This window comes from Hippocampus bargibanti, linkage group LG06 (assembly GCF_051943395.1).
Source record: "Hippocampus bargibanti isolate YZ-2025 linkage group LG06, ASM5194339v1, whole genome shotgun sequence".
Lineage (NCBI taxonomy): Eukaryota > Metazoa > Chordata > Actinopteri > Syngnathiformes > Syngnathidae > Hippocampus > Hippocampus bargibanti.
This window is the reverse complement of record NC_142739.1, coordinates 17,399,611-17,425,884: the sequence shown is the minus strand read 5'-3', so window position 1 is coordinate 17,425,884 and position 26,274 is coordinate 17,399,611. Positions and strand designations below refer to the sequence as shown.

Sequence of the window (26,274 nt, the reverse complement as noted above, 5' to 3'; positions counted from 1 at the left end):
CTTTAAGGGCCCGAATGCCTTAGCCGCCTCATCTCATTCCTCTCAATGCGGAGGAGCAGTGGCTCGAGCCTGAGTTCTTCCTGGATGAACTTTTCAATTTATCACGAGGTGAGAGCCTGGACACACTAAGGATCCGAGAGCTTGTTATTGCTCTCATGCTGTATTGATGTTTATGTAGTCCTAAAATTTTATATTTTGTGGGTCCTGGAATTCAACTGACAATCACAAAAACCCTGGCACTGGAGTACGTCTGGCAGTGAATGAGTTAAGAGTCAGTCCGTGGACGCACTTTTTTCAGCTTGTATACAGAATGTTGACTTTGGGTCTTACACTTGAAAACACCAATGTTGGCTCACATTACGATGCAAATCACAGCTAAATTAATCATTGTGTCCCCAAATTAATGTGCCGTGTCACTGTCTCGCGAAAATCAACAACTGGATCAAAACAAAATTTGCTTCAGCTAAAACAAAACAGAGGTAATTGTTTTTGGCAAAAAATATAAAGGAGGATTATTGTTCGAAAACACCTGGCGTCACTGTCTACAAATCAAAGACAGAGTCGCAGATATTGACGTTTTTAAACAGAAGAAAAACATAGGCATACTCGTTCAAGACGCTTTGGCATGAGTTCTGACCAGATCAAATAAATCATATTGTACCACTCCAGTTGGCTCACAAGGAGCTGAATAGATTTCAAAATGCTGCTCCTTGTCTATTAATCATATAATTGTTTGATTCCTGCATATGTCAGAGTAACACTCATTGAATATAAAACCAGTAGGGCTCTGCGATCTGCAGTCCTGAGTTAATTAGTGGTGCCCAGATTTTAAAGTAAACATTGCAATGCTGCATTTAGTAGTTATGCTGCACGCAAATGGAAGCTCCCATTAGCAGTGAGGTCAGCCCAGATTGTAAATTCATTCAAATCCAGGTTCAAAACATTTTCTCTCACTTAACTTGGATCAAGGTCTTCCATTTTTTTCTTATAGTGTGTTAACATGTTTGACAAGTTTTTATGTTCTCTGTTAATGTGTTTAAATACTGCCAATACTGTTTTCTCAGCTTTGTTTTTGAATGCCATTAACAGTTCTTTGTGTGAATGCTTTTAGGTGTGGTCTCTGCTTGTGTGAAGCATATTGAGTTGCCTTGTATATGCTTTGCATCAAGGTCTTAGTTTTACTCCTTGATGCTTTCTACTGTCTTGGTGCCTGGTTTATTGCTTTATTGTTGTTCAAATGATAGCTGCTCTATATACAACACTTTGTATGCAGCGCTGACTTTCAAAGTGCTCTATAAATACGGTTGAGTTGAGTTGAGAATTATTGGAGCTGGAGCTGAGATAATTCTTCGGTGTTAGGTACAGTAGTTTTCAGATAAGTATTCTGGGCAATGTAAAACAATGGTATAAAATTCTTGGAATGGGTCGAAATGTTATATTTTATAAATTATGTAATATCAATTATACTACTTAATACATTTGAATGTAAACAACAAAGCCCCCAAAAAAACAATATCTTTATGGACCTACTTTCAATTAAACTTGTGTAGTTTTTAACTTCATTAAAACAAAAGAAACCCAACACTGCCAGGAAATACTACCGTAACATTAGTCACATGCACTGTTGATTACTGTCACTTATTTCTTACTGATTTATCCATTGAATGTCGCAATGTGATTGTTCCAAAACTGGAGATTGCACACACGGAAGGTTCCCCCACAACGGTCACGCTTGTATGCAGCAACTTCAGTGGCCAATTACTCACCAAATTATGAATGAAATATTGCTCCTCACATTCAAAGCAATCAATAACCAATAACCTCAGCAAATCACCAACTTCTTTCCTATGAACACCTTTTCTCTCATGTCTTCCTCACCTATAACTCCAATGCTGTTGAATGACAAGTTAACTATATCAAACCACAGTTCAATAAGAGTGGCGACACCCAGCCTGAAGTGAGTGATCTCAAGCCAGCCAGTCTGGAAAATATTTCAAATCCCTTTCCAAAGGCTCTGGGGATTCTAGCAAACCACACTCAGAGGCTTGAGGAAGATATCCGGAAATAATTGACCAAAAATTATTCCTTAGGTGCAACAATGACTCATCCAGCAAGTCACAAAATAATCCAGAATGACATTCAAAGAACTACAGGCCTTACTGTCCTCAGTTAAGGTCAGTCATCATGACTCAAACAAAACAAAGTGCACAAAAATGCCATCCATGGCAGTGATCCAAAAAAACACTGCTGACACACACAGACACACACATACACATACACACACGCACACGCACATAAGCACGCACGCACACACGCACGCGCGCACACACACCCACGCACGCACACACACACACGCATACACGCACGCACGCACACACCCACCCACGCACGCACACACACACACACACACACACACACACACACACACACGCACACACACACACACACACACACACACACACACACACACACACACACACACACACACACACACACACACACACACACACACACACACAAATAAAAGAAAATGGCTTGTCTCGACATGAGAAATAGCATAAAATAACAATATATTTGTTAAAAGGAACATATTTTAAACAGGGTGGTGACAGAATGCTAATTTACTCTTTCAGCACAAGGACAATTTACTATGATGAAGGCAACATTGCATTCTATTGTCTCTCAAAATAAACAAATAAACAAATGAATTAAACAATGTCCGTGCCCTCAAAGTCACACCAAGATGAAACATACGAGCAAGTCCACCCTTGGCTGGCAAAAAAATATATAATAATCAAAGCGTCTGTGTAAGCTCTCAGTCATACAGGAGTGGTCCATCGATGAGAAGGTTTCTTCAGCCGTCATCTGTACTTTTTTGAAGGTGTCGGACGTTTCGCCTCCTATCCAAGAGGCTTTAGTTCGCTGACGAAGCCTCTTGGATAGGAGGCGAAACGTCCTACACCTTCAAAAATGTACAGATGACGGCTGAAGAAACCTTCTCATCGATAATAATCAAAGTTTTAGAGTGGTGAAGTCTAGATTTAAATGTCGAGAAATCCGGGGATCTGTGTTTGGGGACCACATGGTTAGAGACTTGTACATTACCAGACACTCCCTTTAGAATGCCCTTAAGCAAGTTCAATGTTCAATACTTGTATTGCTCAGAAAATTGTTCTTACTGTTTTTCATAAGTTAACCTAAGTACTTTCCAAGGACCTGATGTTCTGTTTTAGTTTTATTTTGTAATTCTTTGGAGACTCACTGGAGCCCTACAGGGATGCGTCCTCTCTCCATTCATCTTCTCCCTCTACACAAACGACTGCACCTCAACGCACCCAGCTGTCAAATTCGTAAAGTTCGCAGAAGACACCACGGTCATCGGTCTCATCAAAGACGGCGACGAGTCTGCGTACCGACAACAAGTGGAACAGCTGAAGCTATGGTGCTGCCATCACAACCTAGAGCTAAACACGCTCAAGGCGGGAGAGATGATCGTGGACTTCAGGAAACACCCATCACCCCAGCTACCCCTCACACTATCCAACTGCCTCGTGCCAACTGTTGAAACCTTCAAGTTCCCAAGAATCACAGCCTCCCAGGACATGAAGTGGGAGATCAACACCAATTCCATCCTAAGAAGGGCCCAACAGGGGATGTACTTCCTGAGGCTGCTAAAGAAGCATGGCCTCCCACAGGAGGTGCGACGACATTTCTACACGGCTGTCATCGGATCTATCCTGTGTTCTTCCATCACCGTTTGATTCGGGCCGCCACAAAAATGGACACAATCCGACTTCAATGGATATTGAAGACAGCGTAAAAAATCATTGGCACCGCCCTACCCACGCTCGAGGACTTGCACATTGCAAGAATCCAAAAAAGGGCGTGGAAAAATCCTATTGGACCCTATTGGACCCTCCGCACCCTGCCCACCACCTTTTCCAGCAAATTCAGCAGACATTTAAACAACAGACAATGATAAACACATGCAGGACAGAGAAAAAAAGATGAACTGAAAAAAAGAGAATGCCGGTACAACAGCACAACAAGCCAGGTTGCGGTCACAGCTTTGTGTGTGGCTGTAAAGTTTCTCAACAGCTAACAAATTGATTGAGTTGGCGTGAAGACTCACTAGTTCTGACTATGAGAGAAAACTCCACCCAAATTTCAGGTTTTTGCTTATAATAAGTTAAAGGAGAACATGGTTAGAGGAGAGGGTGCAGAACAGAATAAAGTCAAACTCTTTACACTTATGTTGGTCTTGTCGCTGCTGGCAGAGGACACGCTCCATCTTTTAGTAGCTTTGGCATCAACAGGTGAAGATTCTACATCCATGTCTGCACTGTGAATCTTCCTGTTCAGGTCCTGAAACATGTCCTGGTGGCGTTTCCGGGTGTGCATTATCTTCTACACAAGAAGATTGTACATTACGCACAAGGGAAATAGCATAGACACCCATCAATTCCACTCTGCCCTTTTCTTAGTCATCTCTAATCTCTCTAATTACATCCCATACATTACAGTGAATAACTAATGGTTGCCAACATCCAAAGAGTCAAATGAAAGCTCTGTGCATGAATGAACGACTAAAATTACCTCAAAGTCAAGCTCTGCATAGCGTGATGTTCCTCTCTGAGTGGGGGTGGGGGGAAGATGATACAGACAGATTAATGTTTTATGACAATATTAAGTGGCACTTGAGTAGACAAATACTTGAGTATCCGAACTATATTTCAGTCTGTCAATAAGGGATTTTCTGCGACTCATACGAGTACAGTAACGGCAAAGGGAGAAAACTAGATTTGTTGCTGGTCATTCCAGCCCCGGTGGCAAAAGCTTACATTTAACAGATTGTGACCGAATGACCTTTAAGTCAGCTGTCACAGAATAGTGAAGGAAAACCTGACCTTCAGGCTGCCCAGTTGCTCTGGCAACTGCTGCCTCATATGCCATTATGGAAGTGTGTTTTGCCCTGAAGTGAAGACACCAGCAGACAGATGTTGAGCCCACTGTGCGCTACTCACTGTGTTGTCACATCTTGCGACTGCAGTCAGCATTATAAACTAGACTAAACTCAAACTGTTTCATCGCCAAGTGTTTTCTTCTGGGCATCGTTGCTTACATTTTTGGATGCAGCTTCGTTTGCCCATGAAATAAGATGACCATCATGGAATTTATGGCATCGGTGAAGCTGTGACTGGAGTACAGTATGTGTGAAATGCATTAAACTGATGAATGGATAAAAAAAGAAAAGCAAAAGCACAGCAACAAAGCAATGCGTGATGAGACAAAATAATGCATAGCCTTCCAAAAATAACTGACACACACATTACATAATTCCAATTGACTTTTCTGAAAATCTGGGTAATGCTGGTAAATACAATGAAAGCTCTCGCGGTTAAATAGTCCCATAAACAGTGGTTATATGTACATGGATGTAAATGTCTTGATTTTATAGGATTAAAGTGATACATCCTTAGCATATTGTACTGGCAATTGTTTTTGTTGTTTGTTCGTTGAACACACCAACAGAAATTTGGCGGTGTCACATCTCGTCGCCGTCCTGGGCGTGCCCCGCCCCTCCCGTCACCTCCTTCCTTTTCTCACCTGGGGTTCCACAGCTGATTGTCATTTACTCATTGTGCCTTCTGACTATATCTGCCGATCGCTTCTCTCATTCATTTTCGGAGTATTTTCGGAAGTCACCCCCGCTACTACCTTGCTGTCAGGTTCGCTATTTGTTCCATTGCCTTTACTCACATTCCCCTATTTATGATTTGGTTGTTTTGCATGCGTGTCTCAGTAAAAGACTTTACCCCAGGGGTCGGGAACCTATGGCTCGCGAGCCATATATGGCTCATTTGATGATTGCATATGGCTCGCCGATAAAACTAAAATATGTATTTGCTTTTTCGTTTCGTGGTTTTTTTTCGCCGTTCATTTCCCGTTGGGGCTGCAGTTGGCGGAAAGAATCAGAATCAGAATCAGAATCAGAATCAGAATACCTTTATTCGTCCCGCAATGGGGAAATTTGCAGTCCACAGCAGCAATTGAAGAGGGATGGGGTTGGGGTGGGAGTGAAAGGATAGAAAACAAGATATTCTAAGCATACTGTGCAAATGTAGATGTGCAAAAACCGTTCTATAAACAAGACTGTACATAGTGCAGAATCAAGAAATGCATTTAGATATATTGCAACAACCCATATTTACAAGTGTCCAGTTTTTTTTTTTTGTTTTTTTTCACATGTGATCATTGGGAATTGTGAAGCCTGACAGCAGTCGGTAGGAACGAGCGGCGGTACCTCTCCTTCTTGCAGCGCGGGTGTAATAGTCTCTGGCTAAAGGAGCTACCCAGAGCTGTCAGGATGGGCAGGAGGGGGTGGGAGGGGCTGTCCGTCATAGCTTTTAGTTTAGCTAGCGTCCGTCTGTTGCCCACCTCCTCTAGAGAGTCCAGCGAGCAGCCCACGACAGAACTGGCCCGCTTGACAAAGCGCTCCAGTCTTTTTCTGTCCCGGGTGGTGATGCTGCCTGACCAGCAGACAATGCCATAGTGGATGGCTGATGCCACCACAGAGTCATAGAAAGTCTTTAGGAGTGACCCCTGAACTCCAAAAGACCTCAGTTTCCTGAGGAGGAAGAGGCGACTCTGTCCCTTTTTGATTAGGGCATCCGTGTTTGTTGTCCAGTCCAGTTTATTGTTGAGAGTAACACCCAGGTACTTGTAGGAGGTCACCCTCTCAATGTCTGAACCCTGGATGTTCAATGGTGCAGGTGAGGATTGTTTCCTGCAGAAGTCCACCACCAGCTCCTTGGTTTTCCCGGTGTTGATCTGGAGGTGATTCTGCTGGCACCAGTCCACAAAGTCCTTTGTCAGTCCCCTGTACTTCCTATCGTCTCCCTCTGTAATGAGGCCGACAATAGCTGAGTCGTCAGAGAACTTCTGAAGGTGGCAGGTTGGGGTGTTGTAATTGAAGTCCGAGGTGTAGAGGGTGAAGAGGAATGGAGCCAGGACTGTTCCCTGCGGCGCTCCGGTGCTGCAGAGAAGCCTGCCCGACTCACAGTTCTTTACTCTCACGTACTGTGGCCTGTTTGTGAGGTAATCTGTAATCCAGGATGTGAGGTGATGGTCGACTCCGGCATGCCACAGCTTGTCCCCCAGTAGACTTGGCTGGATGGTGTTGAAGGCACTGGAGAAATCGAAGAATGTGATCCTCACCGTGCTCCCAGCATTCTCCAGGTGCAGCAACGCCGTATGGAGGAGGTAGATGATGGCATCCTCCACACCGATGCTGGGCTGGTAGGAAAACTGTAGCGGGTCCAGCGATGAGCTTGCCAGCGGTCGCAGGTGGGCGAGGACGAGTCTCTCCAGCGTCACGCCCGAGGCCATCTGCCTCAAGGGCGTGCCGCAGTGCTACCACGACCTGCGGTGGGTGTTCAGCAAGGACCACGCCCAATCCCTGCCGCCCCACGGACCGTATGACTGTGCCATCGAACTGAAGTCAGGGGCTCCACTCCGCACTCCAGACTTTTTCACATCTCTCAAACTGAACGGAAAGCCCTGAGCACCTACATAGACTCCTCCCTGGCAGCGGGACTCATCCACCCGTCATGTTCTCCGCTGGGCGCAGGGTTATTCTTTATTGACAAAAAAGACGGATCCCTGCGCCCGTGTGTCGACTACAGGGTTCTGAACGACATCACCATACGCAATAAATACCCTCTCCCCCTCATGGACTCAGCCTTCGCGCCCCTTCAATCCGCTACTATTTTTTCCAAATTGGACCTCCGTAGCGCATACCACCTGGTCCGCATCCGTGAGGGGGATGAGTGGAAAACAGCGTTCAAGACGCCATTAGGGCATTTTGAATACCTGGTGATGCCGTTCGGACTCACGAACGCGCCCGCCGTCTTCCAGGACCTTATTAACGATGTGCTCAGGGACTTCCTCAATGTTTTTGTATTTGTTTGCTTAGATGATATTCTTATTTTTTCCCGATCCGCAGAGGAGCATCAGCAACACGTCCGTCGGGTCCTGGCGCGGTTCCTGCAAAACCGGCTCTACGTGAAGGCAGAGAAGTGCGAGTTCCATGTCCGCTCTCTGTCTTTTCTGGGGTTCGTCGTGGAGCAGGGGCAGCTCAGGGCCGACCCCGCAAAGACCAGAGCGGTGGTAGAATGGCCTACCCTAAAGACGCGTAAGCAGCTCCAACGGTTCCTGGGGTTAGCCAACTTCTACCGCCGCTTCATTTGCGGATATAGTCAGAAGGCACTCCCCCTCACTAATCCCACTTCCACCAAAGGTCCTTTTAGGTGGACGCCCGACGCCGAGGGGGCATTCAACCGCCTCCGACTTGCCTTCACAAACCCCCCCGTCCTGCGTCATCCCGACCCGGACCTCCCGTTCACAGTCGAGGTTGATGCATCTGAGTCCGGAGTGGGGGCCGTCCTGTCCCAGCGCTCTCCCTCTGACCAGAAGCTACGCCCATGCGCCTTCTTCTCCCGCCGGCTGAGCCCCGCCGAGGCCAACTATGACGTCGGCAACCGGGAACTGCTGGCGGTCGTCCTGGCTCTGCAAAAATGGAGACACTGGCTTGACGGAGCTAAACACCCATTCACCGTCTACACGGATCACAAGAACCTGGCGGCCATCCGGTCTGCCAAGAGACTTAACTCACGACAGGCCCGATGGTCACTCTTCCTCACCCGTTTTAACTTTTCTCTCACCTACTGCCCAGGGTCGCAGAACACCAAGCCCGATGCCCTATCCCGCATTCATGAGCCGGCAGAAAGGGAGGAGGTCACCGCCAACATCCTGCCGGCCCAACGTATCCTGGGCGCCCTGCGGTGGGAGGTTGAGAGGAAAGTTCAGCAAGCCCTGGGAGGGACCCCATCCCCAGGGGCTGCCCCGCGGATCGCCTGTTTTTCCCCCCTATGCTACGCACGGAGGTGCTCATCTGGGGACACACCTCCAAAATAGCCTGCAACCCGGGGGTCAACAGGACGATCCAACTCATCGCTCAACGGTTCTGGTGGCCAGGGTTCAGGAGGGACATCACCCTTTTCGTCAAAGCCTGCCCGGCCTGAACCCGTGAGAAAGCCTCTCACCAGCCCCCAGCAGGACTCCTCCAACCGCTACCGGTACCGTCCAGACCCTGGTCACTTCGTTACAGGCCTCCCCTCCTCCCGTGGCAAGACGGTCGTCCTCACCGTAGTGGACCGATTCTCCAAGTCGGCCCACTTCGTCCCGTTAACTAGGTTGCTGTCCGCTGTTGAGACGGCCCAACTCCTGGTTAACCACGTCGTCCGTCTCCACGGGATTCCGACTGACATCGTGTCGGACCGGGGACCACAGTTCGTGTCCAAGGTATGGAAACGTTTCTGTCGGTCCCTAGGGGCGTCGGCGAGCCTGTCGTCTGGTTACCATCCCCAGACCAACAGACAGACGGAGAGGAAGAACCAGGATCTTGAGGCGGCCCTCCGGTGCGTGTGCCTCCACAACCCGGCGTCGTGGGCCCTCCACTTACCCTGGGTGGAGTACGCCCACAACTCCCTGGTCTCCACAGCCACAGGTCGGTCCCCGTTCATTTCCGCCTGTGGCTATCAGCCACCTCTGTTTCCCACCGAGGAGGGCCAGGTGGAAGTCCCGTCTATCGAACAACACCTCAGACGGGCCCACAGAGTCTGGAAGGAGACCAGGTCCGCCCTGTCACGCACGGCGACCCGGAACCAGCAGGTCGCGGACCGTCGCCGTCGAAAGGCACCCAGGTACCAGGTCGGGCAGGAGGGTAGGCTGTCCACGAGGGACCTGCGGCTGGCGGGGACTTCAGCCAAGCTGGGCCCACGCTTCACTGGTCCCTTCCCCATCGAGGCCATCATCAGCCCGGTCTCGGTGAGGCTCCGGCTGCCACCCACCATGCGGATCCATCCCGTCTTCCACGTCTCCCTCCTCAAGCCAGTGGAAACCAGCTCCTTAGCCCCCCCCCCCCACCTCCCCCCGGATGTTGGACGACAGACCGGCCTACACCGTGCGGGATATACTGGACTCCAGGCGCATGGGCAGGGGAGTGCAGTACCTGGTCGACTGGGAGGGCTATGGTCCGGAGGAACGTCAGTGGGTCCCACGTTCCTGGATCCTCGACCCATCCCTCACCCGGGCGTTCCATCAGGCTCACCCATCCAAACCTGGTGGGCCGCCAAGAGGCGTCCATTGAGGGGGGGCACTGTCACATCTCGTCGCCGTCCTGGGCGCGCCCCTCCCGTCACCTCCCTCCTTCTCTCACCTGGGGTTCCACAGCTGATTGTCATTTACTCATTGTGCCTTCTGACTATATCTGCCGATCGCTTCTCTCAGTCATTGTCGGAGTATTTTCAGAAGTCACCCCCGCTACTACCTTGCTGTCAGGTTCGCTATTTGTTCCATTTTCTTTACTCACATTCCCCTATTTAAGATTTGGTTGTTTTGCATGCGTGTCTCAGTAAAAGACTTTACCCTGTTCTCTGTCTCGCCGTTGCATTTCGGATCCAAGCCTCCCCTCCTTCCCTCGCCACTCGAGCCCGGCTTCCTTGCCTCGAGTATCGCAACAGGCGGGGAGTCAAACGAAATAAGAAAAACAAAGAAAAAAATCGTTTTATATTTTCAAAGGAAGTAGGGAAGAGTTAATACAGGTAACATCCGACTTATGACCGGGTTCCGTTCCGACAAAACGGTCTTAAGTCGAAATGCATTCAATATGGCCTACACGAGGTTTATACGAAAAAATAGTATACAATATCAATCTGTTTTAAAAGAATGTTTTCTATTGAATACTATTATATACCAAACAGCTTACAGTTCAATTATGAATCTTATAACTTTTAGTGTAATTTTTATCATTTTATATTTCGTATTATCGATTTTTATTACTGTGTCGTTTTGCTGACCCAAATACGTACGGTTTCCCACGCATGTGCACTGTTGAAGAATCGTTCTCCCTGCTAACGGGGAAGCCAGAAGAGGTCACCCAACACACACGCTCGGACTTAGGTGGACAGCGAAGGAAAAAAGTCTCAAAGAGGCGGTGGCGGCGTGGGCCCAACACGGCGTTCTCGTCGCGCCGGTCCCGCGCGCCCGAGCGCCGACGCCCACCCACCTCGCCGTCGGTGGACACTGCACCGCCCCGGTGCCATTGTGACAGGTTCACGCGCTGACTGGCCATAATTGTCGTACGCGTTTGTGAAGGAACAGTTATTTTGTATCCTAATTTTGTGCTATGCTGTAATATTCTCTGTTAAGATAAATGAGGCATGCTGAATGTTGAGCGGATCTGGCAACACAGCCACAAACCTACATATGGTCCTTTGATAGCGATAAAAAAAAAAAAGTTCTTATACAAGGCTGAGAGAAACGGTTCCTCCCTGTGCTCCGGCAAATAAACATCCTACTTGTTCAATCTAAACAAGAAGGATAATATCGAGTCTTTATTCTACCAAATGCATCGCAAACACGCTGCAGATCTCAACAGCGGTGCCGGGCTGCCACCATAGCGGTCCCAGCCGTAGAATTAAAAAAAAGGTTGTGGTCGTAACTTGCACCGGTCATAAATTGGATGTTACCTGTACTCCTGTCGAGTCCTACCTCTTATTCTAATTGAAAAATAACTTGTTTGATATTGATACAACAATAGATCATTCATTTAGTGGGTCTCAATCTTAACAGGGAAAAAAGTCAACTTGTAGCCCTACTCAAGTACACAAATGCAAATATACTTTTTTTGTTGGGAAGGTACCATCTTTAAATTACAAGTTCCATATAAACTGTATGTTCTATCATATAAAACCAGCAATGGGAACTTGTGTTTCTTTTTCAGTTTTTTTTTGTTTGTATGTGTTGTTTGTATTGTTTTTTTTGGTCAAAATAATTATGAAAAAAATGCTCGGACAGGGGGATGGTTACTTGTGGGTAATAAGATCACTTTCCATGTTCTAGTCAATTTTATTGATAAATGTTCTCAATAAATACAGCTGTCTTAAGAGTTATTCTAATAGGTTTAAATTTAACTCGGAAAAGACTGTTGCTATACATTTTTCTTTTACATATTGAAAAAGTCAGTTGACGTGTGTATTGGGATTTAACAGACAAATCAACGTTAAAATCAGGTTTTCAACGCGCGCGCGCTAACGCGCACGCACACACGCACGCACGCACGCACACACACACACACACACACACACACACACACACACACACACACACACACACACACACACACACACACACACACACACACACACACACACACACACACACAGACTTCCCTATCCTGAGCCACTTTTTCAAGCTCTTCCTGGAGGATCCGAAGGCATTACCAGGCCAACCGGGAGAAACAGTTTATCCACAGTTTCCTCACCGTGTCCTGGATCCTGGGCCTTCTGGGGCCCATAGCACCTCACAAAAGAGGAGGCATTCTAATCAGATGCCCAAACCACCTCATCGAGCACCTCTCGACGTGGAGAAGCAGCGGTTCCACTGTTCCTACACGACTGAGATTGTCTCCAAGGAACACAGTACACAGGAAACTTATTTTGGCCGCTCGGATCCAGAATTTCCTTTTTTCAATCACAACCTTCGGCTCGTGGCCATAGGTGAGAGTAGGAATGTAGCTTGACTGGTAAATTGAGACACTGGCCTTTCGGCTCACCTCCTTCATTATACTAATGACAGACCCATACGGAGTGGACATCACAGTCGACGCTGCACCGGTATGCCTGTGGCCCTATTCTACCCTCAGTCATGAACAAGACCTAAGATAATTCCTCCACTTGGGGCAGGATCTCATCCCTGAGCTGAAGAAGCGAATCCACTCTTTTATGAATGAGGACTATGGTCGCCGATTTGTGAGTCCTAATTTTAATCCCAAATGTTTCGCAATAGGCTGCAAAACCATTATTATGTAGTAGGTGAGGAAAGCATAACTTTAATCTGGTTTTTAAAAACATTTACTTGTTATTGGTATGTATTGAATCTTTACGAATTCATATTATTCACTCTGATAACAGTGGTCAATATATATTTTGGCGGCAAAATACATTTGAACCGTTTTAGGGTCTTTTCATGTCACTGAATCCGAAAATTATTTTGGCTTTTCTGAATTTGCTGATATTTTTAGATATTTTTTCCCCCACTATAGTGCTCAAAATACGCAAAACAATACAATACAACTTGGAGGCTGTATCTATCTTTTCAGTGTAATACTTGGTCAAAATGATGGAAGTGCATCGACTCACCTCCAGGGAGTTTGTGGAAAGAGTAGAAACAGTTTCACTCTTGGTCATCACAGCCGAGTTTCCACATTCTGCTCCATTACAGGTGCTGCTCTCCACTTGAGAGTCTCTTGGCAGGTTTTGAAGTTTGTGAGAAGGTGAATCTCTCTCTGAGCACGACACACTGACCTGGTCAGCAGGCAAACTCTTCAGTCCAAAACCAAGCACTGGATCACAACTGACAGGGTTAGCCAGGTGGACGAGCCTTTTTTGAGGAAGCTGCTCAACACTTATGTTGTATTTGGTTGTTTGCTCTTCTTTCCCTTTGGTTAGCCTTTGGGTGCCAGTGTTGTTGGTTGGTAATAGGACTATTCCTGGGACTTTGCTCGTGCCTTCACAACTGCTTCCTTCTCCATTCCTTTGTGGAAGGCCACCATCTAGCTGCTCAAAGAGCTCACTGTCACAGATGTAAATAGATTTGGCACCTGGCAACTCAGTGCTGATTCCTTTAGTGGTACATTTCTCTCTCCGTAGCGTCAGTGTGTGGCTGGTATAGTCTGTCATGTTCTGGAGATGGACTTTGGCCATCCTGGCTGGCATGGTATGGAAGTTAGATCCCCTTTGAAGGGTGACAGTCCCAGAAGTGGGCTTTTCCTCTTCCTGGAGGGAGGATTGCTTCATAGTGCCTAGATGAGCAAAGAAGAAATATGGGAAAAGAAAATGTTAATTCAAAGTACATTAAAGTGATGCCGATCAAATTTTGAGCTGTCTAGTTCTAAACGTATTGCTCTGACATCAATTATGATCACATTCATTTGTTCCAGAATCCAAACTCCATTCAAAAGAAGTCCAAGATGGCACCCACGTAGGCAGCCGTCAGCAAGTGCTCTCATGAGCCTTGCTTTTTTGTTGTTTTTGTCTTGTTTTTGTGTTTTCTTTTGTCACTTTGTGTTGTTGTGCATCATGTGGAATGGATACAGATTGTTTTTCAGCATTTTTGGCCACAACATTCATCAAGGAGCAGCATGAATATGCCAGTACTGTTTTTGAATGGGAGGAATGTTGGTGCCATTTGGCTGTCATCACTGGACAGCTCTGGGGCCATTGTGCTTTTTTGCGCCTGTAATGGGCAGCATCTTCACAGCCCCACTTTGTTCAGTGGAAAGGCCGATGCTGTTGGACAGTCTGCGGCTGGACGGATACATGGCTTGAGGAGCCCACGATGAGAAGAAAGGACCATCAGCGCAGAGCGCCGATGCGTGTGTGGAACTGTCACAGCTTGGAATTGAAGTGGATTTATGTGGGACAGGAGATGTGAGACAATCTCTTTGCGTCAATGGATGCTACAGCTGACATGCACATTCCACCAAGATGTCCCTGATCCACTGGCGAAAAGACACTTTGATCCTCTCCTCTTTCATCTAGAACTGTTTCGTGTAACAAAGAGGGTACAGAAAGTGCTTAAGAATGAATGACTCTCTGTGTCTTTGTGTTGTTATATTATTTGTTATTTATTTATTTTGTTCTTTTGCCTTCAAGAGTGGCTGCCTTTCTAGCAGCTCCTGTATTTTGTTTTTCTCCTTTCATTGCTCTCATGACTTTGCTGCTGTGAAATGTAAATTTCTCCATTGCGTAAATTTCTCCACTCAGTCTTCTGACATTTTTGCTATGCTTAGAATATCTTGGGTTTTTTATCCATTCACCCCCCCCCCACCCCATCCCATTTCAAATTGCTGCTGTGGATTGAAAATTTCCCCATTGTGGGTCGATTAAAGGTTTTCTGATTCTGATTAACACTAATTATCCAACAAGTATTACAACAGTTCTGTACTGTAGATTTTGGCCAGGTTAGACAAAATGACCACGGTTGAAAACAATCACTCATAGTAGCTCGAAAATGTGGGACAGAACACGAGAAGAAAATTCTGGAGGGAAAATAAATTATTATTTTTGATAGGGTGGTAGTCAGAACAAAGTTTGCACTACCGTTTGGAGACTTCACATTTATTTCTCCATGCCCCAAAACCTGACTCATCCTTATGTGGACGCTGCCTTTTTTGGTTCTTCGGAGCCGTGCAGTTACAATGAAACCTCTTTCCACTGATTCTAAAACACAGACCAAGCAGAGCCGTGACTTCTTATCATCGGTGTATGAATATTTTTCTGAAGTAATGCAGCAATAAAGTGCACTGCGGGTACTCATTTCCTTTTTTTAACTGGCGGGAAAAAGTCAGAAACCACCAAGTCGTAAAAACACAGTATATACGGCCCACATCTATTGGGTTTTACAATAATACCTGTACCTTATGTTACAGTGGATGAAATTGTGAAGCTGCTGCTCAAGACACCAGTTGCCTGTACAATTCATTTCAGTGAGAATTTGCTAAAGGAGGGTGCTTCGTATCAAATAGAAATATGTTTATGGACACATCCTCTAGCCACAACCGAAACCACTAAGCGACAGTCATGGTCCCCACCTCAGGGGTGGCGGCTTGGTGCGGCTGTATTCTACTATCTTGGAGGTGAACGGCGGTGTCAATCTCGCTGAAACCGGAAAATGTTTTGAGTTTCCATCTGTGTGAAAGCCTATATGCATTTGATGGGGTGTAATTTGCGATGTAGACACATCACCCAATAGCAATTATTATTTTGAATAGCTGTGATGGTGGCCAGGCGAGGAAAATATGGAACATTGGCTTAAGAACACGTAACGAGCTAGTAAGAGGATGATTTTAGAATTAGACTTCTATTGAAAGTGGTGTTGTTTTGGATGTATCACAATTGCTAACCTGCCTGTTGCGTTCTCAGCTTTTATGCAAGAATGACTCTTAGACTATTCCAGAAGGATCTTTTGACTTACAATTGAGTGTTTCTCCATCGTTTGGATGTTCTTGTTTCTCCAACTGCCTAATGATGCAGCGTGGAGAGATGATTGTGATCTGTGCATGTCTATGACTGTTGTGACTAATATGACTAATGTGACTAATTTCCTCTCAAATTCCAAAAACATGCAAGGGGGCTAATTGAACACTCCGAGTTGACTTGAGGTGTGAGGATGAGCATGATGGATTGTTCGCTTCTGTATACCCTGCGATACACTGGCAATGGGTTCAAGGTGTGTCCCGCCTATTGCCCCAAAACACCTGGGATAGGCTCCAGCACTGAAAATGTGATTGTAATAGGTGTGAATTCACTCTTGGGTGTTCAGAAACTGTTTCAAAAGCGTTTAAGAGTGGAAAAAAAATATCCACTTTAGAAAATGTATCAAAAGGATTCAAAATGAACTTACAAGGCTAAAACACCTATTTACCTGATCTGCAAGCCATATCAACATCCTTTTCGAAGTCGGTCTGGTGACAAAATACAAATGTAATTATAAATTGATTACAAATAACACAGTACATTACACAAATAACTTGATACAAATGACCTGAAAAGCCTACATCCCTGTTCAAATGTCAGGTTTTGGCGATATATATACTGTAAAATAGTGATAGTTAGATAAACCATTAAAACATTTTTTATACCATTAATGTGACTTATGCCCTGTAGAACTCAATTTATTTGTGTTCAATATATTTGAGAAGGGAAGTCAAAACAATTAAGATAGACTCCCCTTTATATCATTCAAACTTGTGTGAAAATGTGAATTGGGAGTTATTTGAAGTGCCTCTGATTAATGCTGTTCTGGTAGGCTTTTCATGACCTTTCTAAAAGAATCCTGAATTGTATGTGCTGACACTGAGTTTTATTTGAAACTGTCTAATGTAGCCTTAACATGATTAACATCCAAGAAACGCACGGCTCTAAAACTGGCCATGATTCACGATAGGTGTGGTGTTTTTTTCTCCCCATGGTGAGCAGTGTTGTTATTGTAAATGAATAAAATTTGGCTTGCATCTTGCTACCCAGCTTCATAACACACAACATTGTTGTCAAAATGTATGAGACAACAGGTTCTTGATAGAATCTTTTAAACGTTACTGTCACCCTGTAAGCAGCCTCAATGTCCAATTGGTAATGTTAATGTTGTAACACCACTTCTTGATTGTCTTTGCTATGTTCCAGGGAGTACAGCATTTAATATAATGGCAATTCTTTTGTACCCTTTTCCTGACTGACACTTTAAATAATATACGTCTGATGCTAGGGAAGAGCTCCGTAGACAATGGCTTGTGCTGGAGGGTGTTAGGAAATCTCAGGAAAATCCTAGTAGAACACTTAAACGTCTGTCACGTTTTGCGAGGTGGTGATGGCGGATGCGGATCCCAAAAAGCAGGCAGGAGGGAGCAGGTTGTTTGACAAATTGTATTAAAATAGAGGTCAGCAGGAACAAAATGTAAAACATCAAAATGATCTGAACAGAAAAAAAGTATCAAAAGAAAACCAAGCGTAAAAGTCCTCCAAGGTTAAACAAACACATGCACAGCATACAATGCATGCAATTGCAGACAAAGCATGCAACAAACAATGAACCGACACCGGATGGTTGTGCCGGGAGTCCTTTTAAGTGTCACTGATTAAAACGATCAGCACCTGCAAGGCTGCAGGCAGGGCTGACGTCGCTACCCGTTGGTCGCCAATCCGAACGTGGCAGTCCGCCACTGATCGGGACGACCAGCACCTGTGCAGGTGCAGGCGGGGCCGACAGCGCCACCCGTTGGTCGCCAACCAGATAATGACAACGTCATTCAGTGTTAATGGTTGTAGGTGCGTAAATCTAAACAGAAGAATATGATTTTTTTTTAATATCCACGATAGATCAACCACAGAAACTGTAGACAGACATGCTGGCATGCAGGCGGGGAGGCAGGAAGCCAAGCCAACAAATAAATAGTCAAATGATTATGAAGTGGAAGGATACCACATGAATAAAAATTATATATTCAGTGTTGTCATCATTTATTTTGTTGCATATTGAAAAAAGCTTCCAGAATAAAAAAAAATCTATCAGCATACCACAAGCTGAGCATGTCCATTCTGGAAAGATCCACCAGAATCCCCATTACTATCTTCCTGGCGGTCTCCCACACGGCACTTTACTGCTTCCTGAACCTGTTTAACACAATAAAGCTCCTGGCTTTACTTTTGGTGTATCATATAAAGTAAATGATGGTCAACACTTCCTAAATTCTAGATTAGGCTAACTTCAAAAGCTAGCCGTTTTAACCATAAATGGTAATGTATGCTTTTTGATATTTTCTATTCGCATAATACCGGTACATTTTGAAACCAATAAACAGTATTTAACAGACAATTAGGCGCACCATATTATGAGCCACAATGTCAAATTATAACATATTCTGACATAAAACGACAAATGATGAGGCATATTATTTTTATGAGCCATTGTATTTGAAAAAGTTTATTTCTAATTGTACCATTCTCTTCTATGATACATTTAGCACACACACACACACACACACACACACACACACACACACACACACACACACACACACACACACACACACACACACACACACACACACACACACACACACACACATATATATATATATATATATATATATATATTGGAAGCAGTTGAAGGAAACCTAAATGACAGAATCAGGAGTAACTGGGCTTGAGTTTGTACTTCTGAATATTTCCGAATAGGCTGTCAGGCAGCTGGGGGCAGACCTGAAAAATTTTAGCATCTGACAAAGGCCACACCATGGCTCTGAAATGCTAATTAGACATTAGGGAGCAAGAATGTGGTGAAGGAATGAGTGCAAAACCTTTAGAAATTATTCTCCTTGGACTAACAACATAGTAGGTGAATGCAATGAACCCAACCAAAGAGCAATGCAGTCACAATTGCTTCGAGAAAAAAAAAAAAAAACAGGACATTTAAAATGGGCATTGATGTTGGCGTGGCAATGTCAAGATACCTCTCTTCGTAGGATGCAATGCACCATTACAATGACAAAGCCTTCCATAGAATCAAAGACAGCAAATAGAATCTGGAATAGTGCAGAGCGCCTGTCAGTGATGGCAAGTACAGCTGACATCCATGTGAGAGCCAGAAGGGGCAAAACCACACAGGAGCTCCACAGTGAGGCCCTGCAGGAAAGCAGGAGAGCAGTCACTCACAGTTGCGATGACCTTTCATCAACAATAACCTAAAAAGCAGATGATTTGATCTACACGTTCGCTTCATGTTTAAAACACAATTAATTCCCATGATTGAAAATTCAGAATCCACGAATCAAAGCTCCCCTGAAATTTTCATTTGTTTGAAAAAAGAAAGAGATTAGAGCCTTCTATTTCAACAATGCACGAATACATCACAACACATTTTATGGACTACAATCAAAACAGGTAAACCATACATCCAATAGTATTTACATATATCTCATGCATGCATGTTTCAGAATGTTGAGAAAAACTACAAGATATACTGCAGTTTTAAAGGGATGAGAAGGAACAACAACAGTAAATACTGAGGGAAAAGGGGATAGTCAGGTTGGTACAGAATGTAAAGAATAAAAAAATAGCAGAGAAGGGCAAGCAGGACGGGGGCATAGCCTCAAGAGGTATCCTAAATGTATTTTTTTCACAAACATTCTTTTTTGTTTACTTTTGTTTTACTTTTTTATTCTTTTCAACATAACGTTGATATCAACATATCTGAGTATCTGTTCGCTTGGAATGGATGCTAACCAGTTATTTAGAAGAAAAATAAAACCGTACTGTGGGAACCAAGTGGTTTACTGACGGCAAAGTCAAGGCCCTGGGGCCGAATCTGGCCCGCCACATCATTTTATTCGGCCCGCGAAAGCAAATCAAGCATGTCAAGTGCCGTGATGCTTGCTAAATTCCGAATCAAAGTTTCAAATCGTCCCATGTAAACCACAATAACAGTCATTATTCTTGACTTCTGATTTGAAAACTAATTATTCATTAATTTGTTGTGCATTCTGGATGTAATATGTGAAGGAGCTGAAACATTCTAATGATCTCCCCAAATTCATAACGACCCTCAAGGAAACCAAAACTACAATGTGGCCTGTGGCTAAGAATGAGTTTGACACCCTTGAACTATCACTCCCACTTACAATGTCACCTAAAATGTTGAGTATCTAATTGAAGATTAATGGGTGTTCCAGAAATATTTATTCATGTTAGTTTACATCATTAGTACATGTAGTCTTATAAATCTGTAATCATGTATGTATGTAATTATTAATGTATTAATCTGTTTTATCCGAGTAGAAAGAGTAAATCAGAGATCATTGCATTTCTGTTATACATTTGAAGTGCTGAAAACATGCTGGATGATGACTCAACCAATTAATAACAATTTGGATCATGGATTTCCTGTTTGATGGCTGAACCTCAAGTCGTACTGCTTTACTATTTACTCAAAAACATGTAAGAACTGTAACGATGACACAGAACAGTTTGAAATTATTTTAAATTATTTGTATTCCTTGACCCCATTTGGAAGAAGCCAACCCAACCAAAAAGTGTCTCATTGCATTTCTGTTATACATTTGAAGTGCTGAAAACATGCTGGATGATGACTCAACCAATTAATAACAATTTGGATCATGGATTTCCTGTTTGATGGCTGAACCTCAAGTCGTACTGCTTTACTATTTACTCAAAAACATGTAAGAACTGTAACGATGACACAGAACAGTTTGAAATTATTTTAAATTATTTGTATTCCTTGACCCCATTTGGAAGAAGCCAACCCAACCAAAAAGTGTCTCATCTTAAAATCCATGATTCAATGACAACTCTACATAGGCCTGACTTTCCAAGCAGGTAAAATGAGCAACATTCATTTTAGTCAACATTCATGTTTGGATTTTTTTAGGGAGTATTTTTTTCTCTTCATAGTGTGTGCAGTGTCAAAAACCAATATGTTTGTCGTATATTATTAGATATTGGGTAAAATATTTAAAGTGACCAATGGATCAATGCTGAGGTAAACTGAAAATGTTTTAAATTGTTATCCCAAAAGTGTCGCCATGAAGGCTTGATGATGATCGATAGTACCGCTTATTACGATACTATTTCTATGAACGCAAGGAGAAAATTACATGCGCGCAGGATCAGGTATATCGATAGTCCGGTTATATCGATATTTTTTCGGACTCCCGAGAATATCGATATAATGAGACTTTACTATATATATATATATATATATATATATATATATATATAGATAGATAGATAGATAGATAGAGAGAGAGAGAGAGAGAGAGAGAGAGAGAGAGAGAGAGATAGATAGATAGATAGATAGATAGATAGATATAGATAGATAGATAGATAGGTAGATAGATAGATAGATAGATAGATAGATAGATAGATAGATAGATAGATAGATAGATAGATAGATAGATAGATAGATAGATAGATAGATAGATAGATAGATAGATAGATAGATAGATAGATAGATAGAAGCACCTTTGTAAAATACAAATACACAAAGCAACTGAAATTGTAGTAGATACATAATAGATATAGAAGATGGGGGTCGGTATGGTATAGTGGGAGTTTAGGTGTTTTGTTCCAACACAGCAATATCATATCAGATCATGCAATTAGAAATAAAATACACATCAACAATCACACATGCACACATTCATACCCGCACAAATGAAAAGAAAGATGCTCTGGATTTACTTCATTCGAACAGTTACATATGGTAGCACATGATTAAATTGTGGAAAACCTATGCAATGTTATTGTATTATCCTCCATAATAAAGAAATTATTAACATTAGTTGAACACATTTTAATAATATGCAACCAAAAATATTTTCTTTTTCGTGCATACATGGTATACACTGTACATAAGTATAGCCCATACTGTACAGTATATACATGAAATGAACTGACATTTTTTTAATAAAATCTGTTGTCAACAGATTATGAATGAGCTTTGTCTGTCACCATAAAACACTCATAAAATTATGTGTCAAATCCCAAAGTTGATTCTCCTTATTAAACGGTTTTTATTTTGTTTGGAATAATTACTATTTTGTGAAAAGTTCAGGTTTGACACACAACGATAAATATGAGACAAGAGCTTACCATTTCAGATCTTACTTTCAGGCTTCTGTGTCTGGATAGGTTGAGATACTTTTGTCGGAACTCACAATTTTTTTAATGTGACCAAAAGCCACTGATTGCACAATCAATAAACGGCTCTGAATGCCCAGGATTAGTTTCTGATTTATTTTCTCTCTTTCACTCCAGTTGACAGGCAGTTATATCAATAGCATAACTGAGAGGGCTGGCGTGGATTGAGAGAAAGCCTTGCAATGGAAATCCAGCCACTTAGCGGGATACTGGTCGATCGCGAACAACGCACTTCGGCACACCCCTGCTGTAAAGCATGAAGTGAGCTGCAAAAGAGGTTAACGGTACTGAATACCTCGCAGAACAAGCAGGAGGGTCAAAAGCCAGACTTAAAACTTGCACCACAGAAGAATGCCAAGACTGGTGGTTTTAATTCTTTCATAACCATGATGCAGGTATTTCAAAATATGGTATACCTATATGACTGCTTTATTTTAACCTATTGAATGTCTGTTTTATTCTTTTGGCTCACATTAAAAAAAAACATTACAAATACAATGCCAGTGAATAAAAGGTCAATGTTGATCCCTTGTCTCATATTGTGCTTTTTATGTTGAACCAGATGTTTCAAAGTGTCAGCAAAACAAGAAAATATCTTGGGCCAATGTTAGTACTGTTGTCGGGGCAAATACATATTCTGAATTGCATGTATATACTGTACTACTAAATTTCATAAAAACAATATGAAAACAAAATCAATCAATGTAGGGAGAACAAGAGGGGTGAAGAAGAGTTCAGAAAAAATAATTAGCAGAACTAACATGGCGTTACTGGTAGCTGTGGCGGATACATCAGCCGACGAGATAACTCCACACTTGGCACATTTGAGCGTCATATTGTACAGTGGCACTGTCATCTGACTGCAAAGTCAAATTAACACGCTGTAACAACAACACAAACAGATACAAATGCACCGATACACAGATTCATACATGTACATATGCAAGCACACAAAAAGAAAACAGTCACGCAAACAGTGAGTCACAGTGGTCTCGCACACTCTCTCTCTCAGGGTTATGGGCTGGCTCAGACTGTTTGTGTTTCATGTTTTTATCCGTATATGACTTGGAAGAAGATGGAGGAAGGGATAAGAATGTCTTTGCATATTTGATTTTCCTGAACAGGGAAAAAAGATAGATTATGTAAGTCTGAAGGGTTTGTGACTCTGCACTAGATGTTCAACATTTTACCAGCTAACCATTACTTTGCATTTATTGGATAGAGAGAAAGAGAGATGGATGGATGGGTGGATGGATGGATGGATGGATGGATGGATAGATGGATAGATGGATGGATGGAATGATGGAATGATGGATAATATTCAATATTACATACACGTGATTATCTCATCCATGTCTACACAATAGATCTACACAAGAAAACAACTATTTGTATTGTAATTCCAAAATGGATAAAAATAGTTGGTTTGCTGGATGACCTGTTGAGCAATTAAGTGTGAATCTAAACCACATATTTCAGAAAATTTGATGCTGATCAAGCCAGTCTGACGCACCAGTGCGATTTTGTAAATGTGGTTATAGGCTGTATAATACCTAACCCGCACTGAATTTCTTCACCCATGACGTGACAGTGAGGCTTACTGAAAAAAAAAACACTTTCAAGCAGCAGTTGAAAAAATGTAGAAGAGGGCAGTTGGTAAGTTTAACTTTAAAGAGGAATTGTGGAGATTTTTAGCTGACTTTGAACCAAATCTACCACCAACCATCCACAAGAATAGTATAACATTGCATAGCAGTGAGGCAAATTCACCATTCCCATGTCCTCTTATGAATTAAAAGTAGTCATTTTTACAAACTCCATTCAATGAAGCAGTGATGTTATGTTGAAAATAAATAAAACCAGAATGCAATCATTTGCATTTCATATTCAACCAATGTTAAACTGAATGCACCAAAAATACAAGATATTTAATGTTCAAATTGCTGCACATTATTGTCTTTAGCAAATATATATTAATGCTGAATTCCATGGCTTTAGAGTGTTCCAAAATAACTGGGACAGGCTACAAAAAAGGAAGATGAGAACATCCCACGGGTGGGAAACAGGAACAGGTAGGTATCTGACTTTATGTTTTACACAATGTCGCAACCTCATTTGAAACAGCTTTGCACAATCGCACAACCTAAATCATCAGTCGGCAGTGAATTTTTTTGTGCGATTGGACCGTTTTCACCAAGCTAAATTGAACTCTCCAGACATTAAATTTTTCACTCACGATCCAGTTAAGTTTCCTGAACAACAATTAAAACCAACGAACAGAGAGAAATCAAATTTGTAGCCTGTGGATTCTCTGATGCTCTAATGAAATACCACATCATGGAAGAAATTTAATTTCAAGGGAAAGGGCAATGCACTTGCTCAATGTATGCCAAAGGCAGCAAACTAATAAAAAAGCAATAGAAACTAATATATATATACAGTGGTACCTCGGTTCTCGAACGCCTCACAGTTCGAACAAATCGGAGTTCGAACAAAATATTCGTGATATTCTTGCTTCGGCGTTCAAACACCAATACGACACGTGAGTGCGTACGCGAGGTTGGGGTGCTGAGCGGCGTACGGGTGTATCGCTCTCTCCGTGACCAACTGTTGTCGCTTGCGGATGTGCTGCATTTTGCTCTAGAGTTTAATATAGGTGTACGAACAGTTTTAGCCCCTAATCATGCCTCCAAAGAAAGTAAGTGCTGCTTAAAGTGACAAGAGAAAAGTAGTGTGTACAACTATTGCATTTAAGAAAGAAATAATTGCAAAATATGAAGGAGGTGTGCGAGTGTCTGATCTGGCTAGGGAATACAGCATGGCGAAATCTACGATCAGTACGATATTAAAGAATAAGGAGGCTGTGAAATCTAGTGATGTGACTGTGGGAGTGAGAGCAAGTGTCATTGGATAGATTTTTAAGAGAAAAGAACATCCTGTAGCCGCGTCATCCGTAGCTGTCACGTTCCGAGCGAGAGTGACGGCAGCTGACTCGTCGGAACATCGTGGAATTTTTGGGATCCCAAAGCAGACACGTACTAACCAAGCAGGATGTTATTCACAAATAAAAGAAAACAAAGCGAGTAAGAAGGCAGGGGGTGATCCGCCCCGCTTACTACGCCAAAAAGCAAATGGCACACGAGGGTGCAAAATTACGCAATCCCGGAAGATGACATTTACGGGTCCTGGAACTGCCATGAGCCAGTTGACAGCTGGGCGGGGCCTCCGCTCCCGCCGTCCGCCAGCTGATGTCAATTTACTCATCACTGACTGTTGGACATTTAAACCCGACGCTGGCACTCACCCAGCGTCGGAAGATACTTCGCCTCGCGCCCTGCCAGTACTTTGATCGTGTAATCAGTACGTGATTTGCTTCGCCCGAGGAATGATTCTAGCCACGAACGTGTTTTTTTTTATTGCACCGCGTCGTAGGTTGTTCTGCACCCCCGTGTGCCTCTTTGTTTTCTTGGTTGGTGTGGTTGGGTGGATTGCCGCCGCTCACCCTCTAGCATTGTCATTTAGTCATCTTTGTTTTGTTCTACAAACTTTGCCGGGTCCGCGTCTTCGCGGACGCGCGCTTTCTGTTAATAACTCTACTGCCTGCACCAACGCCTCTGTCCTGCTTAGCGATCCACCACCAATCCCTAACGTTCCCGCTCGTCAGCTGCCACTGTCGCCGCCGGAACGTGACAGAATCTTCCGACCAACATGGATCCCGCAGACAGTAACCGTATCTTCTCCGTCCTCGCTCAGCAGGCGGAGCAGCTCGGTCAATTGGTGCCCGCCCTCGCGGAGGTCCGCCACGACATCACCCGATTGGCCCATCGGGTAGAAAGACTTGAGACCAGTGGCGCCTCCGCCTCGGGGGCCGTCCCTTGCCAAACTATGAGCCGCGAACCCAACATCCCACACCCCGCCCGTTACGGGGTGTATCAAG

The 26,274-nt window shown here is 43.6% G+C and overlaps 1 protein-coding gene across 10 annotated transcripts in view; it reads right to left on the bottom strand.

Moving 5' to 3' along the window:
• Nucleotides 1–26,274, bottom strand: part of adgrb1a (adhesion G protein-coupled receptor B1a) — a 197,052-nt gene that overhangs the window by 4,668 nt on the left and 166,110 nt on the right. For 4 of the 10 annotated variants that reach the window (XM_088998803.1, XM_088998795.1, XM_088998794.1 and 1 more), the window contains 8 exons: nt 23,099–23,197; nt 19,133–19,304; nt 18,198–18,293; nt 16,549–16,588; nt 13,263–13,924; nt 10,489–10,566; nt 4,597–4,632; nt 4,249–4,407 (listed from right to left, as the gene is read on the bottom strand). In XM_088998803.1, coding sequence (XP_088854929.1) covers nt 4,249–4,407; nt 4,597–4,632; nt 10,489–10,566; nt 13,263–13,924; nt 16,549–16,588; nt 18,198–18,293; nt 19,133–19,304; nt 23,099–23,197 — 1,342 coding nt within the window. The remainder of the gene's footprint in view (nt 1–4,248; nt 4,408–4,596; nt 4,633–10,488; nt 10,567–13,262; nt 13,925–16,548; nt 16,589–18,197; nt 18,294–19,132; nt 19,305–23,098; nt 23,198–26,274) is intronic. The other 6 variants (XM_088998796.1, XM_088998798.1, XM_088998799.1 and 3 more) reach the window with 6 other exon arrangements.